The sequence below is a fragment of the Myxocyprinus asiaticus genome, chromosome 17, assembly GCF_019703515.2.
Source record: "Myxocyprinus asiaticus isolate MX2 ecotype Aquarium Trade chromosome 17, UBuf_Myxa_2, whole genome shotgun sequence".
Classification (NCBI taxonomy): domain Eukaryota; kingdom Metazoa; phylum Chordata; class Actinopteri; order Cypriniformes; family Catostomidae; genus Myxocyprinus; species Myxocyprinus asiaticus.
This window is the reverse complement of record NC_059360.1, coordinates 46,030,282-46,056,823: the sequence shown is the minus strand read 5'-3', so window position 1 is coordinate 46,056,823 and position 26,542 is coordinate 46,030,282. Positions and strand designations below refer to the sequence as shown.

Here is a 26,542-nt window from a genome sequence, read left to right as displayed (position 1 = left end):
ATTCTTACAATTAATTGTAATTTATTATAATGAATGCTTCTATATGATATATACTGTATATATACACCGATCAGCCACAACATTAAAACCACCTGCCTAATATTGTGTAGGTCCCCTGCAGAAACTGGCATTTCTCTTCACGGTCAGAGCCGCTTATATGAGTCATGTGAAAAACAGCGAGAGAGAGTTTCAAACTTCTCCCAGCTGATAAATCCTCTTGTGTGGAGACGCTCGTCTCTCACGACCGCTTGCTGCAGCTAGATTATAACATGATGGCTCGCGACGTAGTGAATCATAATATACTGTATGTGTCACGGTGTGTAACTTATCATAAAGAAAATCACGATACGCAGCTCTATTAAGAAGAGAGTTTGTTTTTTTGCGAGTTAAAGATGGATCGAAGTTAAGAACAAGGTGAGAGAGTGTAGTCTTAGCCCATATACAATGCAAAAAAAAAAAAAAAAAGAGTTTGATTTGTCTGTTTTGGTTCGTTTTCCAATATAAATATCTAAAACTCCTTTACTTTAGGAGCAATACTGCAGAAGTAAAAAACTGTTATCGGAGAATGTTGAATATAATGTTTAACTTATTTTAATATTTTAAAATATCAAAAAATCCTTAAAACAAGATACATTTGCCTGAAAATCAACATATTAAGACTTTATATTTTAAAGTATATTTTGTCTTTACTGCACTGGCAGACGTATAAACAAGTGAAAAAATACACTTACACAAAATACACTTATATTTAAGACACATTCTCTGAGGCTACGTCTACATTAATCCAGATACATTTGAAAACGGCGTTTTCGTCCACACCAGCATTTTCCAAAAGTTGCTGATCCACACCGAAACGTCTGAAAACGCTTACGTCCCTGTACTGCGCATGAGTAAAACATAAGATGCTTTGACATGCGTCATTTCCCTCAGGCATTTATTTACTTTCCGCCTCTTTGAAATGTCGTGGCAATGTCGAGGAAAGGCACCGAGTTTTTTAAATGGACGGACAATGAGGTGAAGTTGTTGCTGCGGGTAACGTTAGACTATAAAGTTGCAAAAGCGAACATGTGGACTGGGAATCATGCCAAAACAAATACGCCGAAATATTGGACTGCTTCAAAGAGCACTATCCTTCTGATGATGCGGCTTACCCCCACAGTAAGGGCGATCTCACAAAACGTATTACATATAAAACGTATTAACTTATTATACATGACTGCATCACATGACTAAAAATGCGTCATCGTTTTCGGAAGCCTCTGTTTTCACAGTCCACACTACAACACGAAAACGGCGTTTTCAAATTTATCCACTTTGGAGTGCGTTTTCAAAAATCTCCGTTTTTGCAGACAAAAATGGCATCTCAGTGTGGACGGAAGGCCAAAACGGAGAGAAAAAGATGCGTTTTCAAACGAAAACGTATTAGTGTGGACAAGGCCTTTAACTATCTTATATGTTTTTTCTCAAGTAAAAGTATCTAGTTTTAAGGATTTTAAGATCATTTTAAATGTAAAAAAGATAAAACGCTTGATAACAATACGATTTTTTGCAATAAATGTTTTAATGAATTAAATTGAATACAAATTCAAGGATTTTTTTCTTTCTTTTTTTTTTGTTGTAATTCAATTAATGTTATTTTTTTAATATTCAATGAATGGTATTTTTAAAAGATGATTTTGTCCTCTTTTTGTTAGTAAGCATGTTTAATACAACCTTTTAAGTTGAAGCACAAGCTGAATAATCGGTTAAGAGGTAATGATTAATCGTTGTGACAACTGACCGAATAGTCGAATAATCGTTCTAATAATCATTAGATTAGTCGATTATCAATATAATAGTTAGTTGCAGCCCTACTACACAATATTAGGCAGGTGGTTTTAATGTTGTGGCTGATCGGTGTATATATATATATATATATATATAACTGAACACTTCATTATTGTTTAATACTTTCCATTTCTATTTACTTATGTCAAGGAAGCCCTTGCATTTTCTGACAACAGCAGATAAATATTTCAGTTTTGAGATATTCAAGTCTGTCAGAAGAAAATAAAATGCCTGAGTTAAACAGTACAAAAAACCCTCAGATGTTTCCCCCTAAAGAAGTAATATGCAATTGCTCATCATTAAAAAATATTGTTGCTTAAGGTGTTTTTTGCATGGTTGTATTTGAAAATCTAGTCCTTGGACAGCAATGGAAGCTCACAAGGCTATTAGATCTAAACCTTGGACACAACAGATTGAATGTCATCAAGCTGAATGTATTTTAAAGTTTACTGTTGGTAAGAAGGGAAAACGTGCTCTCTGTTCAAAACGCTAGTGAGCTACCACACTTATATACACAATCAATACTGAAAAGTGTCAATAAAACAATTTAATGTAATTAAAATCAAACTATTTTACCCAATATTTCTGTGCTTATTAGAGTATTGCATTATTAGCTTAATGCAAGATTGCACTGAAATCAATTGTGAATCAAGTCTCCCATTGCTGTTTTGTAGAGCAACCCAAATCAGTACCTTATTTCTGTTAGGATGCTGCCTTAAAAGGCAACTACCCAAGTAGGCAGCAAGGCATCTCACTAGGTTTTGAAACAGGAGTCCACGACTGAAGGAGAACTCATCACAGTGTAATAGCACCCATAGGAGGCCAATCAGTGCCAAATATTTACAACATAAATGGACATGAGGGCAGATGCACCAATAGGCATATGGCACATCTGGTAGGCATCAAACATAAATAAATAAAATACACAATTTGGCACAACTAAAAATAATATGAAGAGATGCAGGTTTCTCCAGCAAACAACAGTGAACCAGAACGCAATGGATGAGCTAAATCAAAGCAAATCATGGAATGAAATCACACATAGTCATTAAACCAAAATGACCTATTATTATAGATTTTTTTAAAAAGGGGAAAACATAAATCTGCACCAGAATACACCTGAGCCACATGTTGATGTGAGAGAAGGGCTAGCAGCAACCAGGGAGGACGGCGAGTCCCGTCGTAAAAGAGCTTATATTATTATCTGTTCTAGTCTAATTATATGAGCTTTTTGGAAAATCATGCCAATTAGGATTAAATATTGCAAGATATACAGTGACTTTCAAATACTTGGACACTTAAGTCATATGAATCCATTGTATAAGATAACAAAATATCAAAACAAACGGCATTACGGTTAAAGAACGCAAAACATTTCACAATTGGAAGGTGGTTAGGTTTTAAATGATAAAACAATAGATGTAATCTTCAAAATGAAAACAAGGAGTTTGTACGCTTCGTGGTTGTCAAACATTAGCAGATCATATACATATATAACTGTGGTATAACTCTGCAATATCGGTTTTGCCGATGAATCGGTGCCGATAGCTACTTTTGGAACTATCGGTTATCGGCAGAAATGAATGCAGATAGTTTGCCAATAGTTTCGGGTTATCAGCTTTTCCCACCACCTTAGAATCTACCAGTATCGGCAAAATCCACTATTGGTTGTGAACCTGAGGGGAACTGACTTCGTACATCCACTAAAAATCACCTTCACACCAGTTGATTAAAAGTCACTGAGCAAAAACGTAGCAAATGACATTTGTTTATATATTTTGTTATGAAATGTAATGTCATTCAGACACTTTTAAATGTGACTCAAGTGCTCAATTACTTTTCGGGGCCACTGTTTAGATGATAAAGGTATAGTCGTTTTTTTTATTAATTCTTAAGCTCTTTTTCCAACCTGGCAAGAACCCTTTTAACCTGCTCTTTGCACCTGTATAGCATCTGGTTGTTAGGATCATAGCAGGCACGATGGAGTCAAAGACATACGCAATCTCCTATATGTAGTGCACCAAGCCGGTTTATGTTTGCATGTGTTCATTCTTATTTTTAAGCTCAAAACAAATGATGTCACTAGCCTGTCCAATGGTTGCAAGATGTGTGGATGTTAAAGTCAACATGAAATGGCATTTGCAAACCATTTAACTTCTGTAATGTAATATATTTCAGAGTGAAACTTTCCACAAGAAATACATCAGGAATCGACTGGATTGTGTAAGGTGGGCAGTCCATACCAGACTAAAATAAGTAAATAGGGTACATTTGATTTCATGTCGACTTTACCGGTTCCACTTTTCATAACAAGATGATCATCCGAAGTTCAATTAAAATGTAGCACCAAAACAAAAACAAAACTAAAACAGTAATTGTTATAATCCATAAGAGAAAAGCATTTCACCATAAGCACCAATCAGCAAAGAATATGGCCTGGACAGGCAGCTGGGTGCACCAATAGCAGTGAGTAATTGTTACAGTAGAGGACATGATTTGGCTTTGTTTTCGCGCTTTGGCCGGCAGCAAGCCCTGTGTGTTGAGGCAACTGCCATCTCCTCAGACGATCGCAAATTTCTTCTACGGTAAGATTCTGCTACAGTATCTTGTGTAAATACACTCAGGTATATTCAGGTAAAGATAACCACCATTAGTTTAGCATCTTGTTGCACCTTAGATTAAAATAAAGGGTAAAACAAATCTGACAATTATGTCAGTACAAATAGGAAAAGTTTGTGGCGAGAGTTCTTCGTAGAACCAGCGCCACATATCTGCACCTCACAAGTTCATTACTTGTCATTTAATTTGGACGAAAACAGATGAGTAATAAAGGTTTACACTAATGGAGGGTAAGGAGATGTCCAGGTCATATTTCACCCCAAAAGAAAAAGAAAAAAATAAGAAATTATATTTTGCATTAAACATTATGCCTCTTTTTAGGACCATTAAAGGAATATTCTGGGTTAATTAGAAGTTAAGCTCAATCAAGCAATTGTTGATTACCATAAAACATAATTTTGACTCGCACTTCATTAATAATAATAAAAACGGTTACAGTAGGGTACCTACAATTATACACCCTTTTTAAAACTATAGCTCAAGACGTAAACTTAATACATATTGTAATATTGGATTTTACTTTACAGAGATAAGATTAGTAAGTGATTTCATCACACTAAAATCATGTACACTGTTTCATCTTGTGGCTATACATTTGAAACTATGTCTATTTTAGCATTAATCGACTAGCCCCATTGATTTCCATTGTAAGTGACTTACTGTAACTGTTTTTTATTTTATTTTATTTTATTTATTTATTTATTTATTTTTCTATTTCACCCAATTTGGAATGCCCAGTTCCCAGTGCGCTCTAAGTCCTCGTGGTGGTGTAGTGATTCGCCTTAATCTGGGTGGCGGAGGACGAATCCCAGCTGCCTCCGCGTCTAAGACCGCCAACCCGCGCATCTTATCACGTGGCTTGTTGAGCGCATTGCCACGGAGAAATAGCGCATGTGGAGGCTTCACGCCATCCACCGCGGCATCCACACTCAGCTCACCACGTGCCCCACCGAGAATGAACCAAATTATAGGGACCACAAGGAGGTTACCCCATGTGACTCTAACCTCCCTAGCAACCGGGCCAATTTGGTTGCTTAGGAGACCTGGCTGGAGTCACTCAGCACGCCCGGGGATTCAAACTAGCAAACTCCAGGGGTGCTACCCAGGCCCCCCTTTTTTGGGGGGGGGCTTTTTTAAATAAACGAGGGACAAGTCTAAATAAATTTTTGTTGTAATTAACATTATGCCACAAATGCAATCTATTGAGTTCAACTTGTATTGAACCAGGAATATTCCTTTAAGATTTTTTTTTTTTTTGCATTTTGGCATTATATTCATGACAAGCATAATTACATTAATGTGAATAAAAATACTCATTAGTATACTGAATACTGAAAATAATAAATGTATTATTAATGAATTATTATGTGATTGTGAAGTATTTGTTAATCATGGTAGTATAATTTGTACAAAATTGTATTTGTGTTTATTTTAATATAATAATAATAATAATAATAATAATAATAATAAAAACACTGTGTCCAGACTGGATTATTTCCATTACTATATAATATGTCATCACAATGCAAAACATCTTAAATGGTCCGAAAAATAGGTTTCCATTTTCTTTTTGCGAAACATAGTTTCTTATTCTTTTCTTTTGATTTTGGAGTGAAATATGACCCAAAGATTTATTTGTGAGATTCACCCATGTTGTCTAAACGCTCATAAAAGGTTAGAATAATGGAGAGGACCATTCATCCAACACCACCTTGTGGAGAGCTTCTCTGTGCTTATTTCTGCTGAGAAGAAAATGAATGAATTTAAAGGGCGTTTCACTGTACAAATCCATTCCTCCAAAACCGTCCATGAGATATGTGCTTTCATAGAAGTACTCTATAAACTACTCTATACAGATCTACCATTATTCTCAGTGCAAGGTACAGCTTCACATTAACCATACATATTGTGCAAAAGGTTTAATGGATTTGAACTGTGCTATACAGAGTCAATGAGGTATTTCTGTAATAACTTGATTATAAAATCATGACATTTTAAAAGCTAAATACAGATTTTAAGGCCATTGGACAATGAATGCCACATTATTCAGTTTGACAGGAAGTAGGCTCTTGCTGCAAAGGTGAGTGTAAAGTCTGTTCACACTGAGAATGGTTCACTTGTTCCAACGTCACCAAGTCACTGTATTGTTGGTTTCTGGTAGACGTTCCTCCTCTCCAAATGAATCACGTGAACGCAGCCTTTGCATCGTATCACTGTTTAACTTAACATAAACGGTCTGTCGCTCCTGCCATCCCAAATCGCCAATTTTAATTGGAAAATCAGTGACTTACTGTCGCTTTCTTGCTGCAAATCATTAAGTGTGAACACCCCTTAAGCCAAATGGAAAATCTTTAATATTAGAGAGGCCATGGCAGGTGTGTAACTTAAAGGAACAGTTCACCCAAAAACGAAAATTCTCTCATGATTGACTCACCTTTAAGCAAACCCAGATGCGCATGTCTTTCCTTCTTCAGCAGAACAGAAATGAAGATTTTTAAAATCACATTTCAGTTCTGTTTGTCCATACAATGCAAGTAAATGGGTGCCATCAGGCTGCTGGTTGTTTGACGGTCCAAAAGTCATAATTAGGCAGCATAAAAGTAATCTACATGACTCGACTTTATTAATTTTTTAAAAACGTTTCCTGCTAGTAGTTGACAAATCACGGAGCTGTCGCGTGACTTAAGTGAGATGGTGCATTCACGCTAGAAGATGGAAGCGTGCTTTGTTTACAACAGAGGAACATACATCACGTGAGAGTTAGGTAATTTCAAACAGCATCCCAGCGCTGGCCAGAAGTACCGATTAGTTAAAAACATTTTAATTATCGATTTGTTTCTTACACAAACCTATTGATTTGCTTCAGAAGACATTAATTGATTGATTTGAGTTGTGTTGATTACTTTTATGCTGCCTAAATATGACTTTTGGACAGTCAAACAGCCAGCAGCCTGATGGCACCCATTCACTTTCATTGTATGGACATTCAGAGCTGAATTGTGCTTATAAAAATCTTCATTTCTGTTCTGCTGAAGAAAGAAAGTCATACACATCTGGGATGGCTTAAAGGTGAGTCAATCATGAGAGAATTTTCATTTTTGGGTGAACAATTACTTTAAGCACTCAACGTAAGTGAGAAATTAGGATCGGAAATATCGCATCTAGGTTGTGGTTCAGACTGAACTTGTGCTAAAAAAAGCTAGAAGCACCACAATGAACAGAACAGAATGCATGGTTTTTAACGCAGTGCTCCTGTGCGTGTCACTGAAAAAATGGCGAATTGCTGCACTACAGCTAAAGACGTCCATCTAGCGCAATTTACATAGAAGACTATTGAAAATCAGCGCAGACTGATGCAAAATTGAGTTCGGTGTGAACTGCCCCTTAGGCCTGAAAAACTAGATCAGGAAGTAGAGATTCATAAAAGTTGTTATTACTAAATTGTCAAAAACACAAGGCAGTGCTGATGCGGTCAATTCATCTCCATTTTTCCAACGAAATGGTTTCTGTTGGCTGTAAACACCATGACGTATACAGATCCCTTCATGGGGACACAATTTAAACATATACTGTATAAAAGATCCAGTCTGTACATACAAAATATATACACTTGCAGTTTGTAAAAGAAAAATGTGTAATGCGTTGTGATTACACTTTTTACCAGGATACAAAGGACATGCTTTTTGAAAAAAAGTGGCTACTGAATGGCCACAAACAAAATAAAACAATACAGAGACGTCAGACATGGAAGAAATATGGAGGACAGTTTAAAAAGAGAGAGCTAGTTATCACAGGGACGACTCGTACTGTAGTAGCTCGTACAGTAACGGTCCGTCCCTGTACCTGATCCCTACAGCAGTGGGGGTAATAAACTGGAGGATATTTATCGTCCTTCTCAAGCGCCTGTCAACAAAATGGGCGTCCCAGGCTGGGTACCGTTTCCTGGGCATGTCGATTTTGATCAGAGGCCCTTCTGGCCGGTAGCGCCCCAAAGGAGTGGTTGGCTCAGGCGAGCGCACCTGGAACACAGGCAGGCAGGTGTCTGCTGCGCTGTCGTCCTGCTGGCCATAGGCCCCCATGGAAGCCCGAGGACCAGGGGTGGGTGCCATGGGCTCGGCCTCCGGGGGTAAAGGAAGTCCCCATAGAAGCTCAGCACAACAGGAGCTTGCTAGTAGCCTAAATTTGGGTTCCACTGGATGGAGGAACCCATAATAGATGCCCATAAAAACCACCCCTGAGGCAAATGTAAGATACACTCCACAGAGCACCGGCACTGCATAGGAGTCGGTGGAGACCGGGTCTCTGTATGCATACCACAAGCAAGTAAGCACAGTATTTTCGGCAAGCACCACAAAGTAGTAGAGGACCATGCGGTACCTGGTTCGGCCCTCCTTCACGTTGAACCAGCAGAAGATGTAGACGATACCCACAACCATATTGAAGAGCACCTCCTCCCATTTGGACATGCAGAAATCTGTACCTCCGTGCACAATCCAAAATGCCATGGCACACCAGTGGACAACAACAAAGATGCCAAAGTAGATGTGGAAGATGGAAGCAAAGAGAGCGAAGGAGAGCACCCGTGAGGAGATTGTGAACAGCCTCCAGAAGATGTGGATCAGCGCACCCCTGTAGCTCATGCTCTTTTTGTCGTCTCTGGAATCTCGTAAGAGCTTTTGGTACGAGGCGAGGACCCAGGCCAGCGAGAGCAGCGAGGCCACGGAGGAGACACCTGTGGGGTGTTTACGACGAGAAAGAATCATAAATGCTAGTTATCTCCTTCACACTTGTGTCGCAAAGATGTCTGTTTAATCACATGCAGGATATGAATGATTGATTTCTACAATTAAATTTTCTCAAGTTAAAATGCGAAATCTTGATATCAGAAAATACATTTGCACTAGTAAAAACTTTAATTCTTGATGTGTGATGTCATTACTCATGGAAATACCCATTCTTGATCTCAAAAATACCGCTAGTAAAATAAATAAATAAATAAATAAATATATATATATATATATATATATATATATATATATATATATATATATATATATATATATATATATATCTTTAAATGTATTTTCACTAGTAGAATTTCACAATGATCTGTCATTCACTCCTGTTCAAAATGCAATGCAGATATCTATAATTATTGGAATTCAAATTGCACATATCAGCAATGTACTTTTCTTTTTTGATATTGGTAATTTGGTCAATACTAGTGGCAATGTTATTAAACACAATTTTTCACACTCAAATTTAAAAGCACACTATTCACACATACTATGGACTAATTCAAAAAAATTGGTCTATTTTTTTTTTAGAAATCCCCCCAAATAAAAGAAGACTCCAATTATTCATAAATAATATTGTATGTGTTTATAATCTTATGATAAACAAAGTTTTTTTGGAAAAAAATTAAAATAAATATTTTTTTGTTGTCCTAATATTGTAAACATGTAATTCTGGTTCTGTTCACTGTACTGCACTTTGAAAAGTCTAATTTTATATCTCTAGATGGTAGCAAGCACTAGAAAAAATGTTTTATTTTTTTCCTATCACATTCCATTACAATATACAGATCTGAAATGTAGGTGGCGCTTTAACACATTTTAGCTCTCACAGATGTGCTCGTCCATAGACATTCAGTCGAATTTTCAGTTCAAGCACCACCCCCATTGTTTCATCGAATATCTTGGCCTCTGAGTGGACTTGAAGCTCAATTTAAATGTCATTAAAAAGCTGAGAAAAAAGCTCCTACACTTTGTGATGATATATAACATTTTAGCAGTAAAAACAATATTTTTCTGATGATTTGTTTTGCATGCTTTTTCTGCTGGATGGCATATTTTGTTCCTGGACATCTAAGATATAACATTGGATTATTCAGTCAAGCAAGCTCACAGACAAGTACAAAATGGCTAATTTTGTAGAAAATTACCGAAGGTAAAAGCAGATTTTTGACTACTTTAAAAAAAAATGTATTAGTATATGTTGAAATTAACATTAACTAAGATTAATAAATGCTTAATAAGTAATGTTCATTGTTAGTTCATGTTAACTAATGTTGTTAACTAATGTTAACATATGAAACCTTATTGTATAGTAGGGCTGGGATGATTCATTGACGTAATCGACGTCATGGATTACAGAAATACGTCGATTTGCATAACATGCGTCGGCACATCGCAATGTAGTAATTAAAATGGCAGCGCCCGGTTTAAGTATGGATTCCCCCGAAGAACAAGCTGCAGCTAAAAAATAACTCGCCTACAGTCATCTAAAGCATGGGAGTATTTTAGTCAGAGACCCAACAATGTGGTGCTGTGTAAGCTATGCAAATTGGAAATGGCTTATCACAGCAGTACAACCGCCATGAACGAACACTTGAAGCGAAAGCATCCCAGAGCGCTTTGTCAAGACGGCAGCAAGGCAGCACCGTAAGTCCTGTTTACTTTTTGTCTCCACCCAAGCATGACATATTAGTATTACAACACGTGTTTCTGTTAGTAGTAGTCACTTTAAATTTATTTTCTAAATGTTTCCTCATCGCCCCCAAGTTAAAAGTAATTTCTGCACCGCTGCTAACGTAGGGTGACCATACGTCCTCTTTTTCCCGGACATGTCCTCTTTTTCGGACCTTAAAAAAGCGTCCGGCCGGGATTTCTAAATTTCTAAATGTCTGGGATTCGGCTTTAGTTGCATTATGATGTGCATCTGGTCTAATACTTCATTGTGTTCGCACATATTTGCATTGCTTTAACTGCTCTTTGTAAGTCCCGCATTCTCGCACACCAATTGGTCGATTATAAGAGGCTTGCAGCAACTATTGGCCAAATTCCTGCCTGTCAATCTCTCCGCGAACGCACAAAGCACTGTTATGTTCGGCATCAAATAGTTGCTTGACAGCAGCAGCAAATGACAGCTGAGTGGAAACAATGCCCAAACGAAAGTGCAAATTTACAGAAGATTTGCACAAAAAATTCCCATGCTTTCGTCCAGGTCGAGATCCGTGGGAAGCAGAATGTATGACATGTAAAGCTGGCACTTATGTGTCAGTTGCTAATAAAGGTGCAAGTGATTTAGAAGCACACATTAGCTCTGCAAAGCATAAAGGGTCAGCAAAAGGTGAAAGTTCATCACGTAAATTAACGGACTACTTTTTGCGACAAGGTAAAATTGTTATCACATTGCTTCATTTTCCATGGCCATTCAAAATAATAGTAATAGTTAATGAAGGTACACTCATAGCATCAAATCTTTTATTTTAGTACATGAACATTCAAAAGAATGTTAGAAATTGTTATTTATTTATATATATATATATATATATATATATATATATATATATATATATATATATATATATTTATTTATGTTATGTTAATAGAGTGTCTTTTTCACTGTATAAAGTTTGCACTCATAGTAACACTGTTTTTTGTTGCAGAATAATGCCCTGCAGTGCACACTTTCTTTCTTGTACATTTGTTTGTGTTTAAGAGAAGGTGATTTAATAAAATATTGAAATATTAATGAGACAAGTTTTTTATATTTATTTTGGGTTAATTAATTGTTATATTAATCAAGTAATAATTATAAAAAAATCTTTAGAATAATCGGCAAATTAGTCATTAGATTAATCGACTAATCGGAAAAAGAATTGTTAGATTAATCGATAAAAAAAGAATCGTTAGGTGCAACCCTATTGTTAAGTGTTACTGTTCAATTCTACTGCTGAAAATGCAGCTACAGATATCAGTAATTGTGTTTTTTACTAGATGAAAATCTATTTTTTATATTAAGAATGGGTAATCCGTGATTAATGAAGTAATTTTTTGATATCATGAATTAATGTTTTAACTTGTGAAGATTGAATTGTGCATATCTATAATTCAAATCCTGCATGTGATTCAATGTCAAAAGAGTTTGCAATCCTGTTAAAGAATGTACCATCTGGAAAGCATTGCATTCTAATTATTTCACACCGTTTCTGTCCTTCCCTGATAAAAAAAAAAAAAAAAAAGGCGTTTACATGTCTACACAATTTGTCCGTTTATTAAGCATAATGGATGTAAGATTGTGTAAGATAATGGACGTGACTGTAGATGAGCAAACACACTAAAAACGACATTTTCATATGAAAACGCATATATCGAATAGACGTCATGGTGATGTACATGTACTATCAGGGATTCAGTTTTGCTAGCATCTATCATCCATTCTAAAAGTTTCAAATCAATGTGAAACGGTGTTCACATTTTACTTCCAACATTTTTCCGTATTTATGAGTAAAACATCATGTTCAATATAAAAAATAACAAAAATCTGCTAAAATCTACTAAAATATTCAGCATGAAACTGATTTAGGCAATTTTGCGTAACAATTCACAGAATTACAACGATTTTACTCACATTGCAGTGTCTCAGCCCGGTTCTTCTGGATCATTATACTGAGTTGTAGCACCAGTTGGGGGGCACTCTCCAGAAACGTCTCCAGGAGGCGAAGCATGTTGACATCAGCGTACTCGTACATCATCGCCCAATAGAAACGCCGTCTGTGTTCCTTCTGTCGTCGACTCTGGATGCCCAGATACATTGTGCGGATATACCTGTTTATAACACAGAACAAAATGCCACCTGTCTTTTAATGCCACCTTACTATGGGCCTGTGAGTCGTTCTGAGTACAGAAGCTATAAATATCCATCACTTCATGCAATTTAAAGGCCAATTTATGTTTCTGCAGGTCACCGCATAGTCTGACAGGACACCTCTCTAAAAATGTAACTATGCAAGTGCATCTATGCAGACTACAACAGCTGTGACTGGCCGCTTTGTGACTAGAGACGCTCCCCCAGGATAATTAAAAAGATATCTGAAGTAACATCACATTATATCCAAGATTATTTTAAGATCTGTGCATCATATCACACTGTATTTGGGCTAGTTTTTATCTGGAACATCTGCTGTTTTTATATTCTGTTTATGTTTCATGAAGTTACAAGCGAAAACGCAACAAAAAGCCACATCTGTTCACAACTAATAAGCTGCCATACGTATTGATCCGGATGGGAATGGGTGCAGGTTACAGTAATGCTCCATGTCATCCAAGCTGTTTCCCCTGTTAGTGCAACGGACCAAATTTACACTGTATAAAAGCTTTGAAATTTATCCACTCTCGTTTCAATTTCAGTGAAAATAAAAATGTACTGTGACATACAATTAAATGCTTTCTGGGCTTTAGAACAAACAAAGACAATTAAATGTTATATATACAAAGTGTCCTAACCAGGAGCTATGCTATATGTTTCACGTAATGTGTCTGTCCAAACAATAAGAGAAAATGCTGCGCGACATGAAACAATAAGCCATTCAGAATATATTTGATGTTTAATATACAGTTATAAGAGTTCACCTTGTGGAGCTACCCAATCTGACAAAATGTTGCTTGTCACCCCAGTAACTGGCTACTCTCGTATAACCAGACTTTTTTTTTCTTTCTCCCCTTTTCTTCCCAATTTGGAATGCCCAATTCCCAATGCGCTCTAAGTCCTCATGGTGGCGTAGTGACTCGCCTCAGTCCGGGTGGCGGAGGATGAATCTCAGTTGCCTCCGTGTCTGAGACCGTCAATCCGCGCATCTTATCACGTGACTCGTTGAGCAGAGACGTAGCGCGTGTGGAGGATCCACGCACAACTCACCCCACTGAGAGCGAGTTAGAGATGAAGAAGTAGGGCTGAACGATTAATCTAAATAATATCGAAATCGCGATTATCAATCTTTTGATTTTAATGTTTTGGGACTGGCCCCTTTCACTTCCATTATAAGTGTCCCACTGTTACCCCGAAGGAAGGATGAGTCAAAATATATTTTTGTGGTAATCAATATTATGCCAATATTTATTTATTTTTGTCTGGTTCTTTTTAAGAGGACTCAAATGTGACTCAAGGACTCAAAAGCCCATGACTTACTTTTGTTAAAAAAATTAATAACATTAAAAAAATAATTATGTTAATAGTAAAATCGCAGCTCAAATTGCAATCGTAATATTTAAAAAAATAACTGTAATTAGATTTTTTTGTCCAAATCGTTCAGCACAACGATACTGCAAACTGATGTAAAAAACTAACTTAACAACAAATAAAGATGCAAATACAAATGTGAGTTAGTGTGTGTGGAGCTATAGAGACAGTTTGAGTGATTTTGCGCTCTGATCAATCACTCATCCCAGCACTATTTGTGAGAACCCAGATTTTCCCGATCAGATATAATTTTTTTACAATACCACTGATAACAGCAATAACAGTTTAACCTTCAGTTACGGCACCGCATCTTCATGCACTTTATTTTTTTCTCCCCAATTTGGAATGCCCAATTCCCAATGCGCTCTAAGTCCTCATGGTGGCGTAGTGACTCGCCTCAATCCGGGTGGCGGAGGACAAATCTCAGCTGCCTCCGTGTCTGAGACCGTCAATCCGTGCATTTTATCACATGGCTTGTTGATCCTTGTTTATTGCAGAGATGTAGCGTGTGTGAAGGCTTCACGCTATTACCTGCGGCATCCATGCATAACTCACCACATGCCCCACCAAGAGCAAACCACATTAAGCAACCACGAGGAAGTTACCCCATGTGACTCTACCCACCCTAGCAACCGGGCCAATTTGGTTGCTTAGGAGACCTGGCTGGAGTCACTCAGCACGCCCTGAGATTCAAACTCACGACTCCAGGGGTGGTAGTCAGCGTTAATACTCGCTGAGCTACCCAGGCCCCCTCATACACTTTCTTAATAATTAGTGATTTGATAATTAGTGAAATCATAGATACTAATGATTTCTTACTGGAACAGTTTTGAAGCTTGTAATGGATATATCTCTCTTATTTTTGTGATGCCCTCATGGTGTTTACTAATGTTGTTGCCAGTGTGTCACAATGATCTTTGATAGTGACAACAGAATTATTCATAACTGTTTTTAATTCAAAAATGTTTTGCATATCACAATTAATTTAATGTAATTTTACACTGTGGAGCATAAACATATAACTGCAATCACAGTGTTGAAATATCTTCTCAAGGCTTGACATCTTCATAAAATTCAAACACATTGAGACAGAATGAGCTGTAGCTTCAGAAAGCGTACAAGAGAGAATACAGATGTGCCTTACTCGTGTAACCTTCAGCAAAATCGATTCACAATCCCTCTCTTATGGGCTCGATAACATGGGCAAACATAATTATGAATGAAAATAAACTCACAGGCACACAGTTCCATATGATCACCCATTCTTTTACTGAGTGAAAATACAGACAAATGGAGAGCACACTGGTGAAATCAATGAGGAGCTCTGAAGTTTTCCCTCTAAATCCTTCCTATGAAACACTATGGAAAAAAGGATTTCCTCACTTTCTCATAACCGAACAAACATACAGAGAGAGACAACAGCCGGACTGGGAAACAATTTGGAACATTATGCATGCCTGTGATACTGTATGCCAATGTCTTTTATTAAAACTAAAAGGAAGATTTTCTTTCCATTTGGTCTCAATTTGCAGCAGTTCCAGAGAGTTAATTTAACATATGTATTAATGGTACAGCAAAATCTCTGCCAGCTGACACATTCTTTACCATTCCATCACATAACCTGTCAAACCGCCCAGGGATAAGTTATAAGTCATATTAATAGAGTATTTAGAGACGGGATGCTTAGTAAAAAGTAAAAAGACAAAACTGCTATGCTGGTATCACTCCGAAAACACAAAAAAGAAACACAGCTGTGTGGCTTTATCATAGATTAAAGCAGCGTAGTTTATTTGAGAGCATGCGTCCAGTTCTGAGAGAGAGTTGTCCACGTGCAAGTGGAGAGATTCGCGCTGGCGCAACCGGTACATGGATGCGCTCTCTCATGATATGCATGTTGTGCTCTCGACATAAACAATATTATGACACCATAGAGCTGTGGTCTATGAAGCAGGACTATGGTCCATTATGCCAATAATTTTAATTTATCTTCACAATACATTTTTATTGTATTTTTGCATCTTTTGATTTTACTTGGTGAAATTATCATCAATCTCCGCACCTACCCTGACATGCTCTGTCGCCCCCCGGGGAGGCGCACCTCCCAGTTTGAAAACCTTAGGTCTAGATCATCAGTCCATCATGGCAACTAAATCAAAACATACAGAAAATAATGGAGTCATGAAAAAGGAATGGAGCAAGAGAAAAACAGACAACCAAACTGTAACCAAATTATGAGCAGACATCAAAATGAAAATGGCTAAAATTACTGCAAAGGTAAAAGGGCATAAATTTGGTTTTGAAAGCTGTAAAGCCGATGCGACTGGAATGTTCTGGGTTCAAAACAAGTTAATTAGTTAATTTTTGTGGCTAGATTTTTCTCTGTTAACAGCCCTGGTCTATATGTGCGTATAATGTGGAAATTTAGAGACCTTGTAACTTTAATTGTATACCTTTGTTTAAAGGGTCCATTGTGGCAAAAAAGCAAGATGCATCACGAACAGAACGGCAGTGTCTTGAGATGCATTTAAAAAATAAAAAAAATAAAAATATACATATATATATATATATATATATATATATATATATATATATATATATATATTATATATATATACATATATATACACACATACATATATATATATTCTCAAAAAACGGTGACGCAGCGTTCTTGCACTAATGTTTAAAAACTAGATGCAGCACGATAAATACAACAGAACGTTGGTGTCTTGAGACATGTTTTAAAAAGTAAAAACAGCGAACCACGTAAAAGAAAAAAAAGCAAGATGCACAGTGGTAAAATAAATACGTCTAGCGCATGCTAACATAGATAAACAGCTCAGAAAGATGCAAAAACGTTCCATTTTAGAGAGACATTCATTTTTGGTCAAATGTTTAAAATTAGCTGACAATTTGTGATACAGGCAAGAAAATTTCACTCTAAAAGAGAGCAAGATTGTCCCTCCATTTGACCCTTAAAAGAAAAGTACAGGCGCTATGTCTAGTAAGTGCATCATGACTCAGAAAGAGAAACTGCTGAGACACGGTAAACTCTTGATTGTCTTTTGGAGAGCTGCTACTGAAACTCTCTCTGGGAGGATGAGTTCAGTTCATGCTTTAGACTTTTACCTTACAAATTTTACAGATTGTACCTGCAAACAATAACTGAACACAATTGTAACACTAAGCTTTGAGTGCATCTTATATTTTACAGCAGAATATTAGTCAAGGTTTTATAGCATTCCTCATGTTTAAAGGCCAAAGTATACCACGAACGTTTATCATCTGCGTAAAGTCGAACGCTAGCCTTTCAAAGTATACTTCATTTGTCTGTGTGCATTCACACGTGGTTGGTGCATGCACGTTACGACTGCTATGAGATGCTGGACTATTTATCTTCAAGAGTTTAGACCCGTAAAGATGTCTTTATATTCATTCTGACTCGAGTCTGTATCGAGCCAAATGCATTTATCTCCAGACCTCCTCACACACATGCACTCTTGACGTGCACATCCACTGTTGTTAGTCTCCTGTTGTTTAGTGGCGAGTACATCTTCTAGCACTTCTTTGTGACAGCAACGGCTCAACTGTGAGTGTTGCCACCTTTTGAACCCACTAATTAGAGAAAATAATTCCAGGCATATGTGCATACTGCGTTCAGAGTACACACAGTTAGAAAAATCGGGCTGCATGCGTTCAGTGTTCGGGCACTTGAGAACGAAATTTTCATCAAGCGTCCTGTACACAGACACCTCTGACCTAAGTATACTGTGGGCTTAACTGTAGGAAATTCAATCCTGGATATGCATTTGAACATTTATTAAATACGTCATATTACGAAAAATGTCATTTTCTTTGAACAAAATGCTTTCCAGCTGTTAACTATACAGGGGACCTTCTAACTAGGTACATTTCGAAAAAAAATAATTTTACAAATTATATTTTATTTATTTTTTCATCATTTTGGTCACATTTTAGCTTTTTAAAAATGTATAAATCCATGTATTCCACCAATAAATAAGATATTATATTGCATATATTATATTTTGCTACGTGTTTATCGTTTAATGCATAATTTATACTATTTACAAGAATTTACAATGATTTGTAGAACACGAGCTAAAAATCGGTACTGTCTCTTTAAGAAAACCAGCATTTCTGTAAAGAGCGTCTGTAAATGAGTGCATGCACGAGAGAGGACTCGAATGGCTTCTTTACCTCACCATGCTCTTTGTGATTAGAATTAAATGTTTATTTTATTTTTATTTTTTGAACAGAAAGGATATTAAAAGAGACATTATTCAGTCTTTAGACACACTTTACAAGGAACGAGTCATCTCAAACTTAAACTTTTAATACTCAGTGAAAGGATGCATTACATCTTCAGCAATATACTACTCAATCACTGGTGAGTAAAATATGAACATTTACCAGTCAGTGGCTAATCAGATATTTTAGTCGCACAGAGCAAAATTTGGTCTCGTTTGTGTGTGATTTACGCATATAGCATATAGAGTTGCGCATATAGTAAAAGATAGATCTTGGGATTCAAGAAACAATATTGAGATTGTTTAAATGAAGATCGCATTGCATTGGAAAATCAATCATTTTTACCCAGTCTTAGTTCAGTGTACTATGAAAACAAACTAACTTTCAGAACTCAGTTTCATATGAGACAAATACGTAATACAGGACAAAGTTAATACCTGAATAAAAAAATCTTCTGAGCAATAGGATTTTTCTCTTGGACTTGCATCTGAGACCACAGTGTTTCTACACAGAGCATTAAATGATGCATGAGTGGGTAGATGCGGAGAACCATGAAAGCAAAAGTCTGAGAGTGTATTGCAGTGAAATGTGCACGGCAGCAGTTGGGTCTGCCTCGTCCCCAGGGCCACTCGCTCTGTGGTTAAGTGAAGGCAGTAAAAGCCCTGTACCGCGGTATTGAAAGGTGTGAGTTTTGGAGTCCAGAGTCAGTGAAAGTGCACTGAACAGAATTCAGGTCAGTGTGTCAATGCCATCATCTACAGACACAACAACTGCTAGCCTGATCTGTGGTCATGTACATCATGCATGTATTACAGGACAGCATAGACTCAAAGCTCAATGTTTCTATGGATTGGAGGGCTTAAAGGTTCAGTTTACCCAGAACTGAAAATTTCAGTCATCATTTACTCACCCTCATGTAATTCCAAACCCATATGACTTTATTTCTCCCATGTAACACAAAAGAAAATGTTAGTAGAGGTCGACCGATGTATTGGTCTTTTGGAACTATCAGTTATCGGCAGAAATTACTGAGCTTAAAGTCGTTTAGATATTTTTTCTGGGGTTTGACCGTCCGGAGACAGTAAAAAATCAAATAAAATCAAAGTCTCATTAAAAGCTGAAATTCTTGAAAAAAGAAATGTTGGCATGAGTACAGCAGAATAATCTTTTATTATTATTTCTTTCTTTTTTTCTCCCCAATTTGGAATGCCCAATTCCCAGAGCGCTTTTAAGTCCTCATGGTGGCGTAGTGATTCGCCTCGATCCGGGTGGCGGAGGATGAATCTCAGTTGCCTCCATGTCTGAGACCATCAACCCGTGCATCTTATCACGTGGCTTGTTGAGCGCGTTGCCACGGAGACATAGCGCGTGTGGAAGCTTCACGCCACCCGCCGCGGCATCCATGCTCAACTCACCACGCGCCCCCACTGAGAACGAACCACATTATAGCGACCACAAGGAGGTTACCTCACATGACTCTACCCTCCCTAGCAACCGGGCCAATTTGGTTGCTTAGGAGACCTGGCTGGAGTCACTCAGCACACCCTGGGATTCGAACTAGCAAACTCCAGGGGTGGTAGTCAGCGTCTTTTACCATCAAGCTACCCAGGCCCCCATTATTATTTCTTAAGAAAATAAGCAGTGAAACAATTTTATTTTAAAATATGATTAATATTTGAAAAACTTTTGTCCACCAAATCAAATTCATATGGTGTAACCAACATGTAGGTAGCAATTTTGTTGTCATGTGACAAAAATCATAAAACAGAGAAGATCTCTTTAGACCTGAAAGACTGTGTGAAGTTTTAAAAAACAAATAATTATTTTGTCATATAATTAAATATCAATATCCCGACATTTGTATGAAAAGGCGCATTTGGTTCAGGTCATTTGGTGTAACCATGAGAAAATGTCTCGATATTCTTGACTTAAAAATTAATGATATTTGTAAAAAGACTATTTTTCAAATTGAAACATGTTTGAAAACATTTGTGAAATTTATGATTAAGTTGTGTACACTATAATGTATTCAAGGTGCAAAGAAACAATTTTAATACCTTTAACTTGATGGTTACACCACATTTTTATTAATTATTAAATAAAAACTTTTGTAGAAAATGCTATCTTGTAAATGTTTTTCAAAAATGTGTAAAACAACATGAACTCAAATATTATAAGTTTACGAACTTGACACGTGTTTTAAACTAGATTTTAAAATATTTCTAATTTTTTCACCTCTCACAACCTTATTTGTCAGTGACCCATGATAATGTTTACTTCATAGCATTTACACCGATCAGCCACAACATTAAAACACCTGCCTAATAGTGTGTAGGTTCCCCTCGTGCTGCCAAAACAGCACCAACCCGCATCTCAGAATAGCATTCAGAAATGATATTCTTCTCACCACAATTGTACAGAGCGGTTATCTGAGTTACCGTAGACTTTGTCAGTTCGAACCAGTCTGGCCATTCTCTGTTGACCTCTCTCATCAACAAGGCGTTGATGAGGCGTTGCATCCGCAGACCTGCTCCTCACTAGATGTTTTTGGCACCATTCGGAGTAAATTCTAGAGACTGTTATGCATGAAAATCCCAGGAGATCAGCAGTTTCAGAAATACTCAAACCAGCCCATCTGGCACCAACAATCATGCCATGGTCCAAATCACTGAGACCACATTTTTTCCCCATTCTGATGGTTGATGTGAACATTAACTGAAGCTCTTGACCCGTATCTACATGATTTTATGCACTGCAATGCTGCCACATGATTGGCTGATTAGATAATCGCATGGATGATTGTAGGTGGATGGAAACGCCTTGTTGATGAGAGAGGTCAACAGAGAATGGCCAGACTGGCTCGAACTGACAAAGTCTATGGTAACTCAGATAACCACTCTGTACAATTGAGGTGAGAAGAATATAACCTCAGAATGCTATTCTGAGATGCAGGTTGGCACTGTTTTGGCGGCACGAGGGGGACCTACACAATATTAGGCAGGTGGTTTTAATGTTGTGGCTGATCGGTGTATATTGTAATGCATTGTAAATGATTGTAAGAGTGTATATTTTGTTTTCCTCAATCTCTGCATGTTAGTATGAGCAGCTTGTAAAGACATTTCAAAATAAGAGTCACAGCTGTATTTCAAACTTGTTTATGGTTAAAAGTCCTGCATTATGCACCAAATGTTTATTTTTTTCTGGTTATTATTGGGATTTTAGTTGCATTATAAACTGCATCTGGGATTTCAATCAATTAGGACTCTGTTCTATGTCTGTGCCCGTCACTTTAAGGAAAGACTAATAAAATTTTCTTAGTGAGAAAACACCTACAGTAAATTGATTTAATTTGAAAAACTATCGACCTGTTAATCTATTATCAGTATCTGCAAAATCCAATATCAGTCGACCTCTCGATGTTAGGTAGAACGACAATGTCAGTTCCCATTTACTGTCATTGTATGGAAATAAAGATGCAATGAAAGTGAATGATGACTGATGCTGACGTTCTGCCTATCATCCTGTTGTGTTCCACGCTTAGAAAAATTACAGCACATTATTACTAAATGAGCCGCATGATTCGAGGAATTATTCAAGTCATCAAACCAAACACCACCAATGAAATTCTCTATCAATACACTAGTAATTAGGCTTAAGGTCTGAGTCTGAAGTATCATGGTCTCATTATGCTCTAGACAGCCCTTAGCAGTATTCAGAATTTCAGAGTATAATTTTCTCGATTCTATGAGCCAAAATGACAGAGGCCATTATGAGCATTTTTTTTTTTTAAAGTGGACTAAATGCAAATGGTTGAAAACACTTTTCATGCCGTGTGGACTCAGAGTCAAGCTGGGGTCTTAGACACTTAACACAGCAATCAGCCCTTATCAGTGTTAGATCGTTGCCAAGGGAAGCATATGTGCATTCAGAGAGTGTAAGCGTTTCCGACAGGGAACACAATTTTCTGCCTGTGCCTCCTAGCTTCTGGTCATCCATGTGCTTGACAGACTATCTACACTGGTGTGACAGTCAACTAATTGTCTTTTTCAAGCCTGCAGATATTGCCTACTATCCTGACACCCCACTAAAGGAGGAAAATTACAACAACAACAAGCTTTTTCTTATACATCTCATCATCAAATAGTACACAGGTTACATTGCATTAAGAGGCATTAGGATACTGAACAACAAAATGCAATAATTGTGATTTATGATATGGAAATGTTTTAATAGGCCTAAGGTTAATCATGCAGACTGGAACCTGTCTCTATTCTGCCTTAAAACTAGTAAATGCATTTTAACTTCCATGCAATTGTTGTTTAAAATCAATATTCCCTTGAAATCAAATGCAGTACTCATTCTGTACAATTAAACCAAACATTGGCCCCATTCACTTCCATTATAAGTGCCTCGCTTTAAAAATTTAAATTCTCTCATCATTTACTCACACTCATGCCATCCCAGAAATTACTTTTTTCTTTTGCTGAACACAAATAAAAAAAAGTAGGTCCATACAATGCAAGTGAATGGTGATCAGAACTTTGAAGCTCCAAAAATCAGATATAGGAAACATAAAAGTATTCCAATTTGACTACAGTGGTTAAGCCCATGTCTTCTGAAGCGATATGAAGGTGTGGGGGTGAGAAACAGATCAATATTTAAGTCTTTTGTTACTCTAAATCTCCACTTTCACTTTCACATCGGAAAGTCACTTGTGGTGCCTGTTTAGTTTCACTTTCACATCTAAAAGTGAAAGTGGAGATTTAGGGTGAAAAATAACTTCAATATTGATCTATTTCTCACCCACAATTATTATATGGCTTCTGAAGACATGGGTTTAACCACTCGAGTCATATGGATTACTTTTATGTTGCCTTTATGTGATTTTTTGAGCTACAAAGGTCTGATCCCCATTCACTTGCATTGTATGGACCAACAGAGATGAGATATTCTTCTAAAACTTTCAGTTTGTGTTCTGCTGAAGAAAAAGAAGTTGTACACATCTGGGATGGCATGAGGGTGAGTAAATGATGAGAGAATTTTCTTTTTTGGCTAAACTATCCCTTTAACCTAGATTTAAGCTTTTTTAAGAAAAGGTGGGACAAGTTGAAATTATTTTACAATTGCTGTCGATTGAGCTTAACTTTTGTTGAACCAGGAATATTTCTTCAATTGTCACAAAAATAAGAATGCCACATTGCAAAATGTTGCAATAGTCCTAATGCTTCAATTTAACATTTGACAACAAATGACATTCTTTTTTTTATTTCCAGTAACATTAAGATGTTCACAGATAATGTAACAATGCTATGTGTAAATTATGTTTCAGGGATATATATTTAAGAAGCATAAAATATTCTTGCTTCCTGTCTCAAGTAGCGTCTGCTAAATTAATACATTTGCAATATAAATATTGGTAATATCAACCCTTGTTTTAATACTCATGTCTTGTCACAAAGTTTGTTTTCGATCTAATAGCAAAAAAAATAAATAAATAAATAAATAAAAAAATGGATGAGACACAGGGTTCCCACATCAAGCTAATGCAACCACTCAACAGAACACACATTCTTCACAATCAGCATAAAATTTGACCTTGAAAAAGACAAAAATATTCACTACATCATGAAGACAACCCTAAGATCATACTATAAGCAAGCGATTGTACAGGATGCAGCAAAAACAACCCAGCCGGATTGAGGTTTGTTTTCCTCTTGCAGAGGTCATTCAAGTAAATTAATTACAAGCTCTATCGATTTCACACACTCAACCCCGAAGCAAAGCATGTCATTGCGCTGAAATGAACTGTTTGGCATTGAGACTGAACGAGCGATAAAACGCGCGAGACAGAAAAACAATCGAACAATTCATATTTCATTCACTCTTACTGACCACTGGATCGCTACATGATTCATTTAGATACAATTGCAAGGCATCATTCAATATTTCGCATGAAGAGCTCCGTTTTGAATGCATTCTTGAAATAAAAAGGGCAAAAAAAAAAAAAAAAATCGGAATGATGGATTTCATGCACGCGCATTGATGTGATGTCATGTGCCAGTATCCCAGACGCCAAGATTGAGATGTTGACCAGCCAAAACAACCATAAATCTTGTTCAAATTCAAGATCTTACGTGCATCAGACTTTTTTTTTTTTTTTTTTTTTTGTACAGATAACCCAGTGAGCCAATTGCTCTAGTCTAAACAGATAACCTGAGCATGCACGTAATTAGCTGGAGATGTGCAATTATAATACAACTATAAAGAATGATGAAATTAAAAACCTTGTGCATCTGACCAAAAAGCAGGTTATTTTCTGTACAGATCCCCACATAATACAGATTGCACTGGTCTTAACTGATGATGAGAGCATGCACCATAAAGTAAGGCTGCGCAATACAAAAAAACATCTTAATTTATGTTCAATATCTTGTGCATTTGACCAAAAAGATGGTTCTTTTCTGTTTAGATGTCCACATAAAACAAACTGCACTAGTCTAAACTGATGACTAGAGCATGCACACCATAACTTAAGGTTGTGCCATTCCAAAACCACTTTAAACCATGTTAAAAATGTAACATCTTGTACATTTGACCAAAAGGCAGAATCTTTTATGCATAGATCACAACGTCAGACAAACTGCACTGAATTAAACTGATCTGATCATGCACACCATAAGGTAATGCTGTGCAACTCTAAAACCGCCATAAACAATGTTCAAATTAAAAATCTTTTCTGTAGATCACCACAAAAGTGTGCATTCACTGTACGCAAGCTGTGCAATTCCTAAAAGCATTGCAGTTGCATTACAGTGCCTGCTTCATGCGTTTGTAACATTTATGAGGCATCAGATCTTACCTCCACACTTGCCCCATTTGAAGTACGTGCACAAACGCTTGCCATATCCATATAGATATCATACAGCACCTGTTCCTGTCGTCGATGCGCGAGCTTAAATCCGCCGTGGCTTTCCTGCTGAGACCCTCCACGGCCCCTAGACCACCGCCGGTGTAATCCTGAACGAACCACCTGAAGCTCAAAATCTGGACCAGAACCGACGGAACCAGCACGAAGAATAGGGTCAGTCCGAACCACAGATAGTCCCGTTTGGAATAGTAGTCCAAGGCCAACCACAAGTCCGTTCCGACGTCCCAGAAGAAGACCAGCAGCGCCAGGACGATCCAGAGGCAGTCCAGCCACAAGCGCTCCTCCGGCTGGTGCTGATGCGGCGGCCGCTTCCATCCTCCAGCATCACCGCTGCCCAGCAGCGACTGCAGACACGCGCTCCGGCAGCCCCAGTAACACGACGAAGTGTTGCAGCAGTGGCAGATGTGTATGGCCTCGCTGTCCAGGACGTCTTCGTCGCCGGTCGCTTCGTCCAGGTTGTGCAGCTGGGCGAAACCGGTAAGGACCCCCACGCCATCGGATTTTGCTGCCATCTTGCTCTCCGAAGCACTTCATCCGCCCTCCTTCCGTGGTGCGTGCCGTCACTTCCGCAATACCTGTGCTGGTGTGAAAGATAATGCTATTTCACTTGCATTCAAAATTATTTATATACACATACGGGTCATTTCTACAATGCATTTTCGTGTTTCATCCAAACATGGTGAATTCAAAATGACTGAAAGAGCAACTGAAAATTATACTGCATTTTTCCTAAATACTTAGTAAGAAATACTTAATTACAAATTATATTATCACAGATTAAATGAACGATTTGGGTGAAATTAGCTTACATTTGATTAATGACCACTACATAAGCAATATCACATGAGCACATGTGGTTGTTTTGAAAATCAGCGG

General features: G+C 37.3%; 1 protein-coding gene across 1 annotated transcript; it reads right to left on the bottom strand.

Annotated features, from left to right (window-relative positions):
- Positions 1-8,234: 8,234 nt before the first annotated feature.
- On the bottom strand, positions 8,235-26,178 carry LOC127455078 (XK-related protein 6-like). The gene is made up of 3 exons (XM_051722652.1): positions 25,598-26,178; positions 12,862-13,058; positions 8,235-9,178 (listed from the first exon to the last, which is right to left on the bottom strand). Exons 1-3 carry the CDS (start codon positions 26,176-26,178, stop codon positions 8,235-8,237), a joined length of 1,722 nt encoding a protein of 573 aa, XP_051578612.1.
- Between the last annotated feature and the right edge of the window lie 364 nt (positions 26,179-26,542).